Source organism: Lepisma saccharinum, chromosome 1 (assembly GCF_977018435.1).
Source record: "Lepisma saccharinum chromosome 1, izLepSacc3.1, whole genome shotgun sequence".
Taxonomy (NCBI): domain Eukaryota; kingdom Metazoa; phylum Arthropoda; class Insecta; order Zygentoma; family Lepismatidae; genus Lepisma; species Lepisma saccharinum.
Window position 1 is genome coordinate 118,417,599 of NC_139229.1, and position 18,947 is coordinate 118,436,545.

Here is an 18,947-nt window from a genome sequence, read left to right on the forward strand (position 1 = left end):
AGGCTCAAAGACAGTTTACTTTTTCTTTGTAGACAAGACTTAGCATTAGGAAGCCATAATTTGGAGAGAAAAAATGGAAAGGGGGGGGGGATGCGTAAAGCTCCCGTAATTGCCATCACTGTTGGAAATGAAGAAATTATGCATAGTTGTTTTGAATCTGCTCTACGAAACCATGTTTAGTATGGGTGGAATGGGATTTTGTCCATATTACTGTTAATAGAAAGTATGTGAAATAGTCTCTGAACCACAGAAAGGGGAAATGAAGCAGGGGGCAAAAGCAGTGGTGCTACAGAAGTTTGAATTTTTCTAATAGTCATTTTCGGAGGTCCGGACACACATTAATTACTCCCTTGTTCCATACCCATTAATACAATAAAACAGTGAGATGAAATGAGGTTTTCCTTTGTCCGATTGAACTTTCATCAAGGCCCTTGCCCCCCCCCCCCACTCCTAATGAGAGGGTCTTCACACGCCTATGCTAATTTTACTTCTTCTCTAAAATATTTAAAATGCAATATCTTTATTATTTTGCTTTGTCATCTCCCGAACTTGGCCCATGTAGTGGAAGGAACCACACTGCTTTTCAGAGATATTCTTATCCCCTCAACTCCAGTGCACAGTGCATTAGCTTTCCAAGCTGATGTTTCCAAGTTCCCCTTCAGTAAAGGCAAAGCAGAACACTACAATAGAGCTAACTCTGATTGTTGATACATCAATGTACACGGACAGTAACAAAAGAGCAGTTCTGCAATGCTTACGTTGAAGAATTTCCAGTTGATATTGTCATGCGTTGACCAACATGTTGTTGTGAACATATCCTGTGCAACGGGCACCTCTTTTCCTCCATCCCTTGAATATCAGTATTTGCTTTCACAAGGGTGGGTTTGGCATGTTGAAGAAGGGGTTGTATTCTCTTCTGTGCAGTTTGCTAAGGTGTTGTTATAATGCCACAACATATTGTAAGTACACTTCAGAAACAAATTATTTTTATGTATGATTCTTACGTGAAAACAAACGCCTGCAGGAGTGTGAGGAGGTGATTTTCAAGCAAACTTTCTAAAAAAAAAAAAAAATTAAAGATATGTGGCAGTACAAGGACAACATTTTCTTTTAGTAGTCATTCCTCAATTTGCAATTTTTTCCCGCCTTTGACGTTCTATTATTTTAGGAATACTGAGCCCTAAAGGAAGGGGATTTGACCCCCATCAACCCCCCCTTGGGCACGCCACTGATTACTACCCCAAGTGTGTATGTCACTGCACATCACTGTCCACATGCATGGTGCCACATGGAAATTACACAGTCAGTCTTGATCAATTTCAAGTGCCCAAAATGAATAATAATAAGACATTGAAAGAAAGAAAGAAAGCCTTCAAATTATTTAATATTCTTACCCTGAAACTCTTCTTTCAGTGACCTGTGCAGAGAGTTAGTAAGTATGAACAATATGTACTTTTCAATTTTCTGGTTATTGTGTATTATAATGAAACTTTTGTTAAATGTGAAAATACAAATTAAAATGATTATAGTTTTTCTTGTATGTACGCATTGCTTGCATGATAGAATTATTTTCCTGTAGTTTACTGTTATTACAAGCATAAGAAAACAGTTTTTTCTTTGTGACGTTTCAGGAGAACACACGCTCCTTTCATCAGACATTTATTTTCATTTTGACTAAAGATACAGTTATAACAATGGTTAGTAATTTTTAAACAAAAAGAATCTGTTATATAATGGATGTTGTCAATGTTACATTGTTGTAATATAGCAACTTAACTGTGAAAAAAGCAGTCTATTTTATTTTTATTTTAGAATTTTATAAATTATGAATCCCAAATATCATCAGGTAATTCAAATTCATCATTGTTTTCACAAAGTCTCTTGATGTTTTCTGTTACATTAAATTTTAAAGATGGTGGCTTACTCCATTTGTGAAAAAGAAAACTCCACACTGGATCTATGTTACCATTTTCATTATTTAATTTATTCCAGTGTTCTTCTGCAATGAACGAGGCTTCCCAGACATTCAACTCTGTGTTTCCCGTTAATCTCTTTAAAACCCTTCTCTTTTTAATCAAATGCTTCTCTTCGATGATATGAGTTGACAAACCTGTTCTTGGGTTTAGATTTATAATGTCCAAATCATGTTCGTGCCATCTTATTGCCATTTTCCTTGCTGTTTGTCCCACATAATCTTTTGAACATGAACAACTTATATTATATATTCCTGTGGTTTCCACATCTGGTAGCGAGTTTCTCATTTTGAATTCATTAAATGTACATTCCAAACTTCTTGGTGCTTTAAAAACAATTTTGAAATTAAAACTTTTAAAAATTTTTGCAATTTTATGTGAGAATCCCTTGTGGAATGGAATGCACACAAATTTCTTTTCAACAGATTTTTCATCTTTGTCTGTATTTCTCTTTTCCTTTAGTTTTCTTGCAACTTGTTTTTTGATTTGGTTTATTCTGTTAGTGTGAAAGCCATTTTCTTTTGCTATATTAAAGAGCCTTTCTTCTTCATTTTTGATATCCTCATTATTAGAACATAGTCTTTGTGCTCTCAGGAAAAAATTTAAAAATATGTTATCCATTGTTATACGCGAATGTTCTGATTTGGCATGGATGTATTTTTCCCCCGCTAATTTTTTTCTATGGACTGATGTTTGAATTGTTGAGTCAGTTGTCTTAATTTGCAGATCAAGGAAAGAAATTACATTGTTATTCATGGGTTCGCAAGTGAATTTTATGCGACGATGTGATTCATTTAACGATTTAAATACGTCCATGATGGTGTTCTCATTTTTAGCAATAATTAGCACATCATCTACATATCTGATGTAGAGTTTGATATCCGCACCTATCGCATTAACAATTGGAGATTCTATGTAATGAAGGAAAATGCTGGAGATGATTCCGGATACTGGGTTTCCCATTGATAGACCATTATTTTGCTGATAGATTTTGCCATCAAATATAAAGTAATTGTAATTTGCACATACAGTAAACCATCGAACCATTTCCCATGATTCTACTGGGTTAACCTTCATCTCAATAAGCCATCTGTGTAATGCATCTGTGGCACCTTCTATTGGGACACTAGGATATAAATTTTCAACATCAAAACTTGCAATACGATACTCACTATTCCAAACAATAAATGTCTGATGAAAGGAGCGTGTGTTCTCCTGAAACGTCACAAAGAAAAAACTGTTTTCTTATGCTTGTAATAACAGTAAACTACAGGAAAATAAAATGATTATAATTGAAAGTTTGTTTTGTATCCACAATTTGAACATTATGCCATAAAAGTGTGAAAGTATCATAAAAAAGGAATCCAGGAGACAGGTCACTGGCAAGTTTGTGCATAATATTTCATCTTCCCAACAATTGTGACTCCATTTGAAGATCAAAAATTATCTTTGAAATGAGGACACAACTTCTTGTAAGGAATTAGCCCATCTGCTTACCATTTAAATGCCCATGCTGTGTGTGTGAATTATGATTTAAATCTGAAGAGTGACATTTTAGTTTGCAGTATGCATTTCAAAATTCAATATCTTTTGACACTAGAAGTCAGATCTGCATTAGACTTTCACCAATTACAGATAATGGTGTCTATTTAACACAAATATATGAACTTTATAGATATGAAAACAAGAAATTTACCTAACATGTATGCTTTGTATGGTACACCTTGAAGCACTCTGGCATATGGAGTGCCACCTTGCATTTTTCGCATTCCCACCTGCTGCTGGATTTCTTGTTGTGAGCAGAACACACCTTGCACTGTCTTGTTGGTTTTTACTGGATTTGGGGGGACCTGTCTTGGAAAATGTCCCCAGTTGGCACGTTGCAGTCTCAAGGGCATCCTCTTCTCACATACTCTGGTAACACAAGTTCATTAAGCAATTGCTCCACTACCAACAATCTAAACTCGTTGAATTTGAGTTGTTTTACTGTAGGCTTTACCTTCTTGTACATCACATATGAATTGAAGAAAGCTAGATCCAACAAATAAAAAAATATATTTTTATATGCTTTGAGATACTGACGCATGATGGGAAATGAAGCTAATTGTTGGTCCATTTTGTCAACCCCACCCAGTCCCTTGTTGTATTCTATTACTGTTCTGGGCTTTAGGATAGGTTGTCTTGACTTCCTGTTTAATTTTCCTGTGTTTGTCATGTGTACACCATTATGTATAGTAGATAACATGCAAACAGGTTTTCTGTCTATCCATTTGAGAGCTAGCACGCAGTGACTGTACACAGCTGATGGCTCACCTTTCTTCAATTTCACATCTTTCAGTTCGACAGGTATTAGTTTTCTGGACATTCTGACTGTGCCTAATGGAGTTGGCATCTAGAAGTGTATTGCACAGTGTTGAGGATGTATACCAATTGTCTATATATAATGTATATCCTTTGTGGAGAAGAGAATCCATCAGAGGGTGGCTACTCACCGGGAAATCCTTGAATTCCAGGAATTATGCGTGAATTATTGGCTCCAGGAATTATGCGTGAATTCTACTTGAATTTTTCTCCGTAGATGTGAAAAATTACAACTTTTTCTAATCCAAATCCTATTCACATTTTATGCAAATAGAAAATTATTCTCGTAAAATTTTCTTGCTCGCAAAAAAAAAAAAAGTCTTCCCCTGTGCTTAGCACCACGCCATGAAGGCGTATAGGGGGTGTGGGGGTAACGCCCCACACTTTCTTGATCCGGTCGTGAGTGGGGGTGATGTGATCAGCATTACGCCCCTGACCGCCTTTACCCCCCAGGGTTTCCCCCAGGTACCCATGTTATTGCTCGCTTCACTCGCAATTCCTGCTTTTCTTGGTCGTGTGGAATTTTTAACCATAGCTAGGAGTCGGCCCTGGGCACTATCTCAGTGAAAAATGTTGTAAAAATTGATTGATTGATTTGTGGTTTTAAGTCCATTTTATGCACGGAAAGGCTAATCGGGATTGGACCTACAGTTTGAAGTGGGATCCGAACTACTGTGGTGTGTGGAGAAAAAATAATTGAAATCGTTTGTTCGAACACAAATGCTTTAGCATCAACTTCTACCTCTACCCTCTTTTGCATAATTTACGGGGATAATAACGTCTTTGATACTACTACAACTAATAATAATAATAGTAACAACAATAATGTTGGTCCCGGCGGGTTCGAATCCTGGCTTGGACATGGATGTTTGTGACTGTCCATTCATCAATTTCATCATATGACTCAACCCCATCTTCGCAAATTAGTCAAACGTGGCACAAGAAGCGAAAATAAAGAAATCAATAATAATAATATTAACACTATTATTATTATTAGCATTAGTACGTTTATCCTGGCACTTTCTCCCTGCCCGCTCAGACAAAAATTCGTGGTTGTGTCTCTGATTGTAAATAGAAACTCAGCACCTTAAATTAAATATTTTAATTATATTACGTATACGCTTAATTAAATTAAACTATAATTTTTAGATGTTGGAATCACATAGACCCTTTATATTATGAAGATATTTGTGTCTGGATGTTGAGAGACAGTAATACGTAAAGTTGAAATAGAGAATACATCTGCTTGAATTTTTGGAAAGTTCTCCTTGAAAACTGGGAATTATACTTGAATTTTATCATGGTCCTAGAGTAGCCACCCTGCATCAGTTCAAGCACAACATGCTCATGTTCAGGTACTTTTTCTGCAGTAACCTTTGGCCCTGTCTAAATTCTGAATTGGTAACAATATCCACTAGAATATTCGCATAATTTATAATACTTTATACTAAACCTTGCTCTTTTAGTTGGGTTGAACTGCACAAATAAGTCTCCCTCTGCATTTTACAAGGCTCTCATCAATGACAATATCTTGCTCTGGAGTGTACATGTTGTGAATTTTTTTGTTTATGTAATCCAAAGGTTGCCTAATTTATCTTGGGGGTCAATGTCCTCATTGTTTACAAAATGCAGGTATCGCATAATGAGAAGAAATCTCATGTAGAGCAGCATAGAAACAAGTTTCTGTTATTTTCCTTGTGTTCCAATAACTCTGCAAACTTCCTTTTTTCACTTGTGACTGGAGGACACACAGACAAATAAAAGCTTTAATTGCATTGGGAGTTGTGTCAAACCATTTTGTTTCATTACTGTTGCCTGACTGAGTTTCTGTGTCTACTTGATTTCTGTTTTGCTTTTTGCATAAGAATTTGTCTCATTGGAAATATTTTCCCAGAAATCATGTTTTAGAAATTTGGTGAAACATCACAAGATGTAGGACTAACCTTAATGATCGTAAAACAATATTATCAAACCCAGGACTACCTGAAAATGCAATGTTCCTAGGTAAATCATTCGGGGAACATGAAGAACTCCACTTCCATGATTCTTCCTTGCTCTTTTTAGCAACAGGTGGTCCGCCCCCTTACAAGCAACACTTTCACAACTTTCATCTTTACTTTCACTGCCTGAACTTTCACTCTCGATAGCACTAGAAGATCCACCATCATCACTTTCACTAACTAATAAAAGCAAGTTTTCGTTAACTTTATCATTCACAAGCCTCTTGCGCAACATGATTCCAACAAAGGACAATCAACCTTTTGTTTATATGAGAAACAAAGCACCTCAGTAGTATGAAAAAGTTAGCAATACATTCAACAAGAAATCTTGCATAATGTAACTGTCAGCTTCTGCGATCTGTTAACAAAAAGAACAAGTACAAGGACAAATATAGCAGGCCGCCGATTCGACGACTAGATAAGTTAAGCATATATCTTGTATGACCGTCTATCCGATGACTAGATAAGGCGATGGGTTAACATAAAGAAATTGTGAAGACTGTTAAATTATCATCTTTAAATTTTTGGGCATATTTCATGTATATGATTTTTCATTTTGTTTAATATGTTCAAAATTTTAAATCAGGACTGCATCTGTGTTAATTTCTTGCAGGAAGCTTGATCGTTCCTGTCCTTTTGACGCTTAACAGTAAAAAATCATCTGGAGTCATCTTACCAGTACTGAAAACAGGGAAAGACAATAAAATGAAACCTTTCTTGATGTTAATTTGTAGGGCAAACACCAACTGGCTTTTCTGTATTTTAAGTATTTTTGTTATGTATGTTACATGCTTACATGTATTTTACTTTTCTTACATTGTATATCTGTTTTCTTTGTGTTTTTCTTTTTTGTGTTATTTTTTCTTATCTTTGGTATTTCGATGTTTTTAGTTTTTATGTATTTCGCAAACTGTTAGCTATTCAAATCAATTTGTAAAATGTAAAGTAAAGATGGTTAAGTGGAAGAAAATGCTTGTGCCTTAACTTCACCATCCAAAACAAGAAATTTATAAAAATACAGTGGGACCCCAATCTTGATGGTCCCAAGATAGCAAAATGTTAAGAAATTATCCTTAATTTTACATTTCCCTGCATTTTAAGTTTCTTCAGTTTGGTCCCCTGATAAATGTAAAATCAAGGTTCCATTGTATTTTTTATGGCATTTTAAATGATAATGTCACACTAACTTCTGGGAAGTACAACTATTGTGAGTTAATGATGTATTGTATACCTCCAATAGTTTTCATCAGTAAAGCCAGTCGGAACATAAGTATAATTTTTCCTTTTTCATTTCATACAGATGATATGTGGACAATTTCATAATTAACATTGCATTAATTTTTGCATCGTTACTGTTACTTCAAAATAGCCGTAAAAATTTAATATGCATGTACTTTTATTTTGAGTATGATTAATGCATCATTCTTTTTCTTACAGGTTATTCGTACATATTGTGACTTCTGTGATGTCAGATTTGATGATTCCTTGGCTTTTGATGAACATCTTTGTACAAAGTATCATACTTTGCAGTATTACTTGTTCATGTACAACAAGAAAAGGTAAGTTACAAGCAGAGACCATGGTACAAAGTCAGCATCATCATTTGTTGTTGACTGTCGTTACGTAGACAATCTGCAAGAACATTTTTACATAAAAACAGAGTTTCTGAAAAGTCATGCAACTGAGACTTTGAACATACATAACTTTTGTACTAAATGTGACAGACATGACTGGGTATTAACTTTGGTGGGTATTAACATTAAACAAAGAAATGATTCTCTACATGAAAGTTCAGTGTGGGGAAAAAGCTTTTGTATGAAGTAAAAAGAAAGAGAGAGAGAGAGAGAATAAAAGATAGGACAGCTTTACCTTCCTGACAAACTGGATAAAGAAATAGCTATGGGGTAGCTTGCAATAATTTTCGATGTTTATCAATGGTCTTGGTACATATTCATACAAAAGATGGGTAGATTAGTGAGGAGTAACATAGCCAGATGTTGAGCACACCTGGTACTGCCCTCTGACACAAGCAATGTTGCCAGTACACCTTGTAATTTCAATAGAAACGTTTGTTTGTATAAATATGTCATTATTAACCCCACTAATCATCATGTAATGCACAAAATGCGTAAAAAATTATTGTTCTTTCATCAATTCTATACTGAGATCATCAATACACATCAAAATTATTGCAAACTATTTATTTGGGTCTTTTATCCATGTTTTTCTTTACTTTGTACAAAAAAGTTGTTTACACCTTAGTATCTTTTACCCCATACTGAACGTTCATGTAGAGAATCATTTTATTGTTTAATGTTTAAAAAACATCCACATAGACAAAGTTTATACCCAGTACAAGGTTCATGTCTCAATAACTTTTTTGTACAAAAGTTATGTATGTTCAAAGTCTCGGTTGCATGACTTCTTATGTATGTTCAAAGTCTCGGTTGCATGACTTCTTATGTATGTTCAAAGTCTCGGTTGCATGACTTCTTATGTATGTTCAAAGTCTCGGTTGCATGACTTCTTGGACACAGGATGTGAAAGGAATGGAAATTCCTTTAAGTTTCTAGGGCTTATTCACGCATTGAATATAATGTGAAATTTATATTACTTTTGTTCACAAAAGAACTGCAATAAAATTTTAAAGTAAAATTGTTATTTTCAGTATTGTAATGCAACAAGACAAATGTACATATGAGAATCTCAGACAATGAAAACTCTAATTGGGACGGAAGGGGACGTGTGTATACAAACTTATTTTTTGGGTAGAGCCAAGGAGAAACACTTGAAATGTAGGGATATTTAAAATCTGGGAAAATTTTATAACTTGCTCTATTTCAACCATGGAGAATGAATGTATAATGCAGGAAAATGTAAGATTGGGGTTCCACTGTATTTATCACTCTTTGCATCTACAAATCGTGTGAAAATTTTTGTGGGCAAAAATGTGCTTTGAAAGTGTTCAAAGAATTAAGCTTTTAGGTGGCTAAGATGAAAACTTATTCACATATACCAGGTTGAGTCAAAAGTTCGTTCATTTTTTCACGTGGGGAACCGTGAAGCTGGAGGAAAGGCCTGGAAAGCTAAGCGAGATGAGTGTGGAAGAAAGGACCTGGTATAGGAGACTGGGTGCCATGGATGCAGCACATGACAGCCAATACAAGCGTCTGTACACAGCAACTGTCACGACAGGTTGGATCGTCCCAAAGTATCGTGGTTCACTCTCTTCAAATGGGGTTTGTCTCTCGACGGCCTCGACTTGTTCCCCATGAATTGACACCACAACAGGCTGAATGATGAGTCACCATCTGTCAACAATTGCTTCAAAATCCACGGGAAGACAGGTTTTGGCCTTGAATTGTCACAGGTGACGAAAAGTGGCTCTTTCTATGCTATTCTGCTGGTGGAGAACAGTGGTGGTGGCCACAACATGTAGCAATGCCACTTGATCAAAGGTGACTGTTAGAAAGGAAGGTTATGCATATGGTGGAATATCAATGATCCAGTGTTCTGGAAACTCTTACCAGACAGTCATGCTGTCGATGGGAACCTTTACACGGTAAAACTGCAGTAGGTCCATGATGCTATGCTCCAGAAGTACCCAACATTGATGTGTCAGAAGAGAGCCTTGTTGCAGGCCGATAACACCCCATGTCACCGGTCACAAATTGTGACACAGAAACTGCATTACTTGGAGGGAATTGAAGTGTTGCCTCATCCCCCATACAACCCTGATCTCGCACCATTCTATTACCATTTGTTTTGCTCTGTCACATACACAAACTGCATTGTTGTTGTTTGAGATAGAGGATCATAGATGGCAGCATGCAAAAAGAATCACACATATATTTGATGATGCATAAAGCAGTTTAGAAAGTGGGCCAGAGATGGCAGCACTCAAGAAGCCGTTGTGAAAGGAGAAGGAGCAAAGATATGATGTGGTGAAATAATGATTGTAGATATTAATACTAATTATAATGAAAGAAATAAATGAACTTAGTACAATAACAGGATATAAATAAGGTGGAAAGGGTAATTAATATTCAGTAATAGCATAAGTGATCATTATACAAAAGTTAAGAAGTTGAATTGTAATTACGATTCTGGGTCTATTTCGGTTCCCACTAACTGAGAGTTTCGTGTGGCTTTTGGGTTGTTTTTCCCAGGTGTAGCGCCATTTCACGACAGGCACTCAAGCACTTTTGGTAGTCGCATCTATTGCAGCTCCAAGTTAAGGTTAGCGCCAGCCAGACGGCAATCTTTAACTAACCCCTTTGTCTTTGTTTGTCTGGGAGATCGATTTTCTTAATATTTCCGTCAATTTGGATAAGATCGGCCAAGAAGCCCAAAGAAGAAAATATACAAAATATGTAATAATTACAAGAAGAAGAAGCATTAGTAATTACAAGAAGAAGTCGTCTTAGTAATTACAAGAAGAAAAAAGGAAAGTAGTAGCGACGAATCGACTACAGAGGAGGAAATAAAGCATTAAAGGAATCATCAGAGGAAGAAAAGGAAATGGAAAAGTAGTGAAGAAGGGAGCGACAGTGGAAGATGGTTGGACAAAGTAAACGGAAGTAATTTGGAAGTGGGAAAATATTAGACAAGAATCCCTAAGCCTAATGAATTACAACACTTGCCCAAGTTTAATGGAAATATATCTGACAAGTGTCGACAAAAATTCCTGAAGGAACTAACAACTAATGTGAAGCTAATGAGGAATCCAGGGAATATGATACTGGACCTTATCGAAGGCTGTTTTGAAAAGTCTGCGGCAGGCTGGTATCAGTTAAATCGGCACAAGTTTGGAACATTCGAAGAGTTTAGTAAAATATTTTTTGGAATATTATTGCAGTGAGGAAATTAAGGAAAGGCAACTGGAGACATTGAAAAGAAAATATATAGATTGGTCCAAGGTTGAGAGTTTGGAAGCACACACATGGGAAACATTAAGGAGCTTCAGAAATTTGAATGAAAAGTGGAATGGGGAAGAGTTGGTTAGACAAGTGATACAAACGCTACCAATATGAACACAAAGAGCAGTGGCTGTAGTAAAGATAAGGAAGGTTGAAGACTTGATAGACTACCTCAGAACAGATGACATGCTGAAAAAGACTCAAAGGTCATGGGATAAAGAAGAGGAAGGTAGATATTATCCTACGAGGCATCATCCTGAAGAGGAACAATGTCCAGAGCAGAAATTCCGGAAACAAGAATTCGGGATTAGGAATATAGAGGTCAGAAATGCATATAGAGGCAGAGGAAGAGGATTCTTAGAAGAAAACTGAAATGGCAGAAGGCGAAATTATGTTCAGGAAGAGCCAAGAAATTATGATAGAAGGAATATAGGACTGTGGAGAGGAAACCGCAGACATAGAGGAAGAAATTATTATTGGCAAAATGTGAATCAAAGAAACTCAGAAAGAAGGATGGAGATAGAAGAAAGGCAACCTAGAGGAAACAATTACAACAAAAGGGGAAATACTGAGATAAATGAAGAGCGAAGAGAAGCAGTGGAATTAGTCAGAAGCCAAGTGCAGAACGAAGTAGGAAATGCTGGGTGGCAGCAGATAAATGAAGAGTCGAGGAACGTGGAATCTGTCGAGAGGCTAAACTTGTAGAGCTCTCGCAGCAACTCCCAGGTGTGAGAGCAAAGGAAAATGATGAATAAATGAAGGGAGAACATACGATAAATGAAGAAGGAAATCTGAAGTTATTTTTAATTGGAGAGCCGAGTTTTGAAAACTTAAAACCTGGAAGATCATTGTATGTGGAAGGAGAAATAATAGAAATTAAGGTTAAATGCTTGATTGATTGTGGGAGCGTTGTCGAAGTAATGAGCTATAAATGTTGGCAAGAATTAGAGAAATACCCACAAGCAAAATTAGACGCTTCTGAAAAGGACAAAGTCAGATTAGTTATGGCTGTGGGAAATGAAGAATACAAAATTCAGGGCACGGTACGCATCATGATGAGCATCAGAGGAGATAATTTCGAAGTAAAATTTCTGGTGATAAAGGGTTTGAGGTGTGATATGATCCTAGTAGTACCATTCTTAGAAAATTACAATGGGCACATACACATAAAAGAAAATCGGCTAAATCTAGAATCAATGGAGAACATGAAACTATTCATGATGGTTGCGGTAAACGCGGTTTAAAATTACTTACGTGAAATTTAGAAGATTTCACACTTCTGTGTTGCACAATTTAATGGTTCAATCCTATTAATTTCGAAGATCCACTGTCTTCATTCACAAAAGGGTACGGCGTTTGAAGAGGAGATGGTACCGCGTCACTGCATTGTTTGTTCCCGGGCGGCGGTAGTTGCGATTTATCCTGTTCGGCGGCACTGGCGCACGCATCTTGGTTTGCGTCGTCTGCTTCCTGTTGTCAGGTGGCGTTGGGGGGCTGGGCCGTGCTGCTCGGCAATGTGCCGTTCCTGTTCCCCGCGTGGCTGGAGGGGGGTCGAGTATGTGCACCGCATCTTTTCTTTTTCAGGTCGGGGATCTTTCTGAGGACAGGGTGCCAAGTTGGGTGTGCCTGTCCAGGTTCAGTGCTGGTTTCTGCTGGATGATGGCATGGGTTTCTTTGATGGTGTTTTCTATGACAGAGCTGGTTGGGTGAAGTATGGATATGGAGGAGATGGTGTGGTTAGTGGAGTGGAGGTGTTGGGAGAGGCCTGATTTTGGTGTGTCGTTTTTGGCATCTTTTACATGTTCGTTAATCCATTCTTGGACGGTGCGGATGGTTCTGCCAATGTAGGTGTTGTGGCATTGGCATGTGGTCTTGTAGACACCGGGGGATGTGAGTTTGGGTAGGTAGTATCTCTTGAAGTTGGGTAGTGCCCTTCCGATTTGGGATATGGGTTTGTGTGCTACTCGGATGTTGAAGGGTTTGAGGGCCTTGGCAAATTTGCCAGATGTGGTTTGGTGGTATGGAAAGGCGATCCATTTGGGTTTAGGATTTTGGGTCGGGTTATCTCTGTTTCTTGGGGGTCTGAGCTGGGCTTCTGTTTTTGCGCACCACATGGATAGTTGGCGCTCGGTGTAACCATTGTTTAGGCCTATTTCCGTAATGCCCCCATTTGTAACACATGAAATCTGCAACCTTCTGCAAGCCTGCCTCACCCACAACTATTTCCAGTTCGAGGACAGTTTCTTCCACCAGACAGGAGGCCTAGCGATGGGCAACCCCCTTTCTGCACCCCTATCCAACATCATGCTGTATGTGGCCGAGAAGTCAATTCTCACCCAACCAGAGTTTGCTCATATAAGATACACGAGATATGCCGATGACACCATAGTCATTTACAAACAGGAAGAGGACCTAACCCATCTCCTAACTGCCCTCAACAACATACACCCCAACATAAACTTCACCGTTGAAAGGGAACAAAATGGCCACCTTAACTTTCTCGACCTCAGCATCCGACGACACCAAGACAAGTTCATCACATCCGTATACAGGAAACCAGGTTCGGGCACCCAGTACATCCATGCCAAATCCAACCACCCACCAAAACAGAAAGCTGGAGTATGAATGAACTTTTACAGAAGAGCCTTCACACACAGCTGCACAGAAGATGACCTGCATGATGAAATAGCGTGCATAACGGAAATAGGCCTAAACAATGGTTACACCGAGTGCGAACAATCCATGTGGTGCGCAAAAACAGAAGCCCAGCTCAGACCCCCAAGAAACAGAGATAACCTGACCCAAAATCCTAAACCCAAATGAATCGCCTTTCCATACCACCAAACCACATCTGGCAAATTTGCCAAGGTCCTCAAACCCTTCAACATCCGAGTAGCACACAAACCCATATCCCAAATCGGAAGGGCACTACCCAACTTCAAGAGATACTACCTACCCAAACTCACATCCCCCGGTGTCTACAAGACCACATGCCAATGCCACAACACCTACATTGGCAGAACCATCCGCACCGTCCAAGAATGGATTAACGAACATGTAAAAGATGCCAAAAACGACACACCAAAATCAGGCCTCTCCCAACACCTCCACTCCACTAACCACACCATCTCCTCCATATCCATACTTTACCCAACCAGCTCTGTCATAGAAAACACCATCAAAGAAACCCATGCCATCATCCAGCAGAAACCAGCACTGAACCTGGACAGGCACACCCAACTTGGCACCCTGTCCTCAGAAAGATCCACATACTCGACCCCTCTCCAGCCACGCAGGGAACAGGAACGGCACATTGCCGAGCAGCACGGCCCAGCCCCCCAACCCCCAACGCCACCTGACAACAGGAAGCAGATGACGCAAACCAAGATGCGCGTGCCAGTGCCGCCGAACGGGAGAAATCGCAACTACCGCCGCCCGGGAACAAACAATGCAGTGACGCGGTACCTTCTCCGCTTCAAACACCGTACCCCTTTTGTGAATGAAGACAGTGGATCTTCGAAATTAATAGGATTGAACCATTAAATTGTGCAACGCAGAAGTGTGAAATCTTCTAAATTTCACGTAAGTAACATGAAAGTAGATATCCCTATGGAGGAAGAGATAATAGGTCGCGAGAGCGAAATAGGCATTAGGAAGCAAAGTCTTGTATATGAGAAACATGATGCAGTGTATAAGAAGAAAGACGACGACGATATAATTGAAAATGAAAATGTAAAAGGTGAATATGAAAGAGAGGTCGAAATAGATTACCATAAATACAAGGCATCGAAAGAAGAAATACAAGCCAAAGTGGATGAGTGTCATTGGATCTCGGAAAATGAAAAAGAAGATTTAAGATATATTTTGTTGAGACATAGGGGAATATTTAGCCAATGCCAAGGTGTGACCGGTGTATACACCTATAGGATTGAGGTAAACACAGCGAGTCCAATAGTGTCAAAACAATATCCTATACCCTTTGCAAAGAGAGAAGCTGTAGAAAAGGAATTGAAGAAATGGTTAAGTTGGGGGATAGTAGAGAACCCCAATAGCGTACATGTAAGCCCAATGCACGTGGTAGACAAACCGGATGGAGGTGTGAGGCCCATACTGGATTTAAGGGAGCTAAATAAACACGAGCTACTTCCCAGAAATCAAGTAGAAAGAATAAATGAATTACTACACTTTCAGACAGCATATACTTCACATCATTTGATATGACTTAGGGATACTTTCAGGTAGAAATGGAAGAAGAGTCTAGAAAATATACAGTGTTTCGATATGGATCAAGGTTATTTCAATTTAGAAGGCTCCCATATGGTCTAAATTCATCAGTATCAGCTTTTATGACGGCTTGCAACGTCCTGCTCGAGAAAGGGTGCCTACTACACCTACACGAGCACGTCAGCGGGATGCAAGTCTACTAACTTGGCCACGACCAATCAGTAGCACCATACGCTCTGCAAAGTTTTACCCATTATGCTAACTTTTCTCCAGCGGTGGTATGAGACTATTTCACTCAGGGTTCGGGAATAAGTACACTGTCCAACGTTAGAGAAAGTTTAATGAATGTAGCTGAATACACTTATGCAACTATAAACGTTGTAAGTTTAGCACACACCCGTGTAGGATATTACACTCACTTGGCCAATATATTGCCACACAATGGGGGAAGAATGGCTTCTGCAAAATTGCCGTAAACTGGGAACAGATACACTGCTGCTGCTGCCGTCTGGGGTTGTATCCTTAGCTCCAACAAACGTTGGGAAGTGCAGTCCTTGACTAGCGCCGACTTCGGTAGCTGCAGGGTTTTACAGGGAACTGTTGGCTTTCGGGGAACAAAGGGGCATCTATTAGGGTCACCCTCACGATAACCGTAGTATTTCACCTTCTGGGCGGTTGCCTAGAAACCCAACGCCACACTACCCTGACAGGGTGCCACAGGTTGATAGGGTGAGGAAACCTCTCGCAGCAAGCGGAGCGTGTCCTCTCACTCTAAAGTGGAGTTTTTCTCTCTCGCCAATAAGCAGAGTGGGTTCTCTTGCCAAAGGCAGAGTTCAACCTCTCTCGCTGGAAAGCGGAGTGCGACTTCTCTCAGGTGCTTGGCCTCTCACAAGAGTGGAGTGCACCTTCCTTCCTTAAGAAGCTTGGCCTCTTGCAAGAGTGGAGTGCTCCTTTCTTCCGGGTCAGTTGGTAAGAGAGATCTTATCGTGAGCCGACCTGAAAGCCAACTCAAGAAAATCTGCTCCTCGGCTGGTTATATAGCCTCGGTTCAAGTAGTGCCGTTCACGCGAACTACGTGGAACCGTGCTAGAGCAGGCAAGGCCATCTATACGGCAGACGATTGAACTATGTGCTCAAGGCACCAACGATAAATACATATTATAATATTAAACGTGTGCTAAACATTAATATACAATTATGAGATAAATAATACATATTCTTTGCGACCATGCAGGGCCTGATTAACATTACAACTCAGCATAATATGCTAACACAAAGCACCTGACCTCATTATTACCATTTACAATGATTGGTTAATATAAATAACGTTGACAGAAATAGCAATTAACATGGAATAATAACACTCAGAAACTAAATAATTGTGATGACTTCGCAGGATCATTTCAGGCTCTAAATAGAATATTTAGTATAGAAACAAGAGAATGGCTTGCTATATATGTGGATGATATGTGTATTCATACGAAAGATTGGGAGACACACATAGAAAAAATAGATTGGGTATTAAGTAAATTGGCAGAAGCAGGATTAACTGTCAAATTGGAAAAATGCTCTTTTGCAAGGAAGGAAATAAGTTTCCTAGGTCATGTAGTATCTGGAGGTGAAATAAAGATGTGCCCAGACAAAAATGACGCGATAAGCAAGTTCCCAAGGCCAAACACAAGGAAACAACTTCAAAGATTCCTGGGAGTATATAATTGGCGATCGAAATTTATACACAATTTTGCAAGCAAAGCCAAGCCATTATATGAACTTCTCAGAAAACATATATGGAAATGGGAAGGAGATGAAGAGGAGGCTTTCCAGACTTAAGCAAGACCTTATACATGCACAAGCAAGACCCTATTAGCCAACCTGATTTTGGGAAAATGTTCTTTTTAGGCACAGATGCATCGAACATTGAATTGGGAGCATACCTATTTCAGAGAAACGACTCCAACGAAGAGAATGTGATGCAATATGCTAGCAGAAGCTTGAAGAACTTCGAAAGAGCGTATGCGATAAGTGAGCTAGAGTGTCTGGCGATAATATTTGGAATAGAAAAGTTCTCTGCATATCTGAAAGGCAGAAGATTCAAAGTGGTATGTGATCATAAGAGTCTAGTTTGGTTAAATTCTGCAAGACAGTGGAATGCAAGGCTGACTAGATGGGCGATTTTACTGCAACAGTACAGTTTTGATGTTATGGATATAGAAGGAAAGGAAAACCATGTTGCAGATACTCTAAGCAGAGCACCATTGAAGAGAAATCAGGAATCAGAGGAAGTGATTAGGCTAGAAATCAACGCTATTGCTGAGGAAAAAGTAAATTGTATTAAAGAAGAGGAATGGCGAGTTGAAACTGAGGAAGATGAGGAATTAAGGGATATTATGAAGGTGTTGGAAGGAGAGGAAGGAAACAAGAAAACAAGGATGTCTAAGATAAAGAGCAGATATAAAATTATAAATGGCATCGTTTTCCAAGTTAGCTATGAAAATCCGAACCAAGTAAGGATAAGGGTACCATGAACCTTGATAAGAAGAGTACTTGAGGTCGTACATGAAGGATCTGGCCACTTCGGAGTTGATAAAACGTTGAGATTAGCTAGGAGATTTTACGTATGGAAGACTATGAAGAGTTAAGTTAACCATGTCAGAAATTGTATAGTTTGCGTACAAACTAAACCCTCAAAGATAAAATTCAGGAAAGAAGAATTACATATTATTGCTAAATGGCCATTAGACATGGTTTCTATAGATCTAATAGGACCATTACCTAGGTCTAAGGGTTTTTTGTATATATTGACGTGTGTGGACGTATGTAGCAAGTTTATCATGTGCTATCCGTTAAAGAAAGCTACAGCCAAAGAAATAGTCAAGAAGTTAGATGAAGGATTTATCAAACATTATGGTAGCCCAAAGAAAATGCTGACAGACAAAGGGACTCAATTTACGTCAGAATATTTCAAAGAGTATCTATATTTCAAAGGGATAAGGTTAATTAATGTTACAAGATATCATGCAAGTTCCAATCCAATTGAGCGTTACAATGGAAAAAAATTTAGATTACTTAGAATGTACTGCCATGATCATCATACAAGGTGGTGTGCAGTAATTAACAAGATAGTTCGATTATTAAATAACTCTATATCAGCTGAGGCAAATATGAGTCCGATAGAGATTTTCTTGGGATATGAAGCAGAGCTGATGATTTAGAATGGCCAAAGAAGGTTATGGAAAGAGAAACGAGGAAAGAATTTTTCAATGATTTTTATAACAAAAGAAAGAGGAGGACGTCAAAAGAGGAAGTGAAAGGAAAGAAGATACAAGTAAAAAAGGGTGAAATAGTTTATTGTAAAACACATCCAGGCCATTGACCGCACAATTAAAAAACTGTTTTTCAAGTATGAAGGTCCGTATATTGTATTAGATACATTTAGGAATACTATAGTTATACAAGACACGGTGACAAAG

The 18,947-nt window shown here is 38.5% G+C and overlaps 1 protein-coding gene across 2 annotated transcripts in view; it reads left to right on the forward strand.

Moving 5' to 3' along the window:
* LOC146000163 (putative helicase mov-10-B.1) overlaps window positions 1–18,947 on the forward strand; it is a 111,142-nt gene that overhangs the window by 13,456 nt on the left and 78,739 nt on the right. For both annotated transcript variants that reach the window (XM_083137505.1, XM_083137511.1), the window contains exon 3: window positions 7,772–7,893. In XM_083137505.1, coding sequence (XP_082993631.1) covers window positions 7,772–7,893 — 122 coding nt within the window. The remainder of the gene's footprint in view (window positions 1–7,771; window positions 7,894–18,947) is intronic.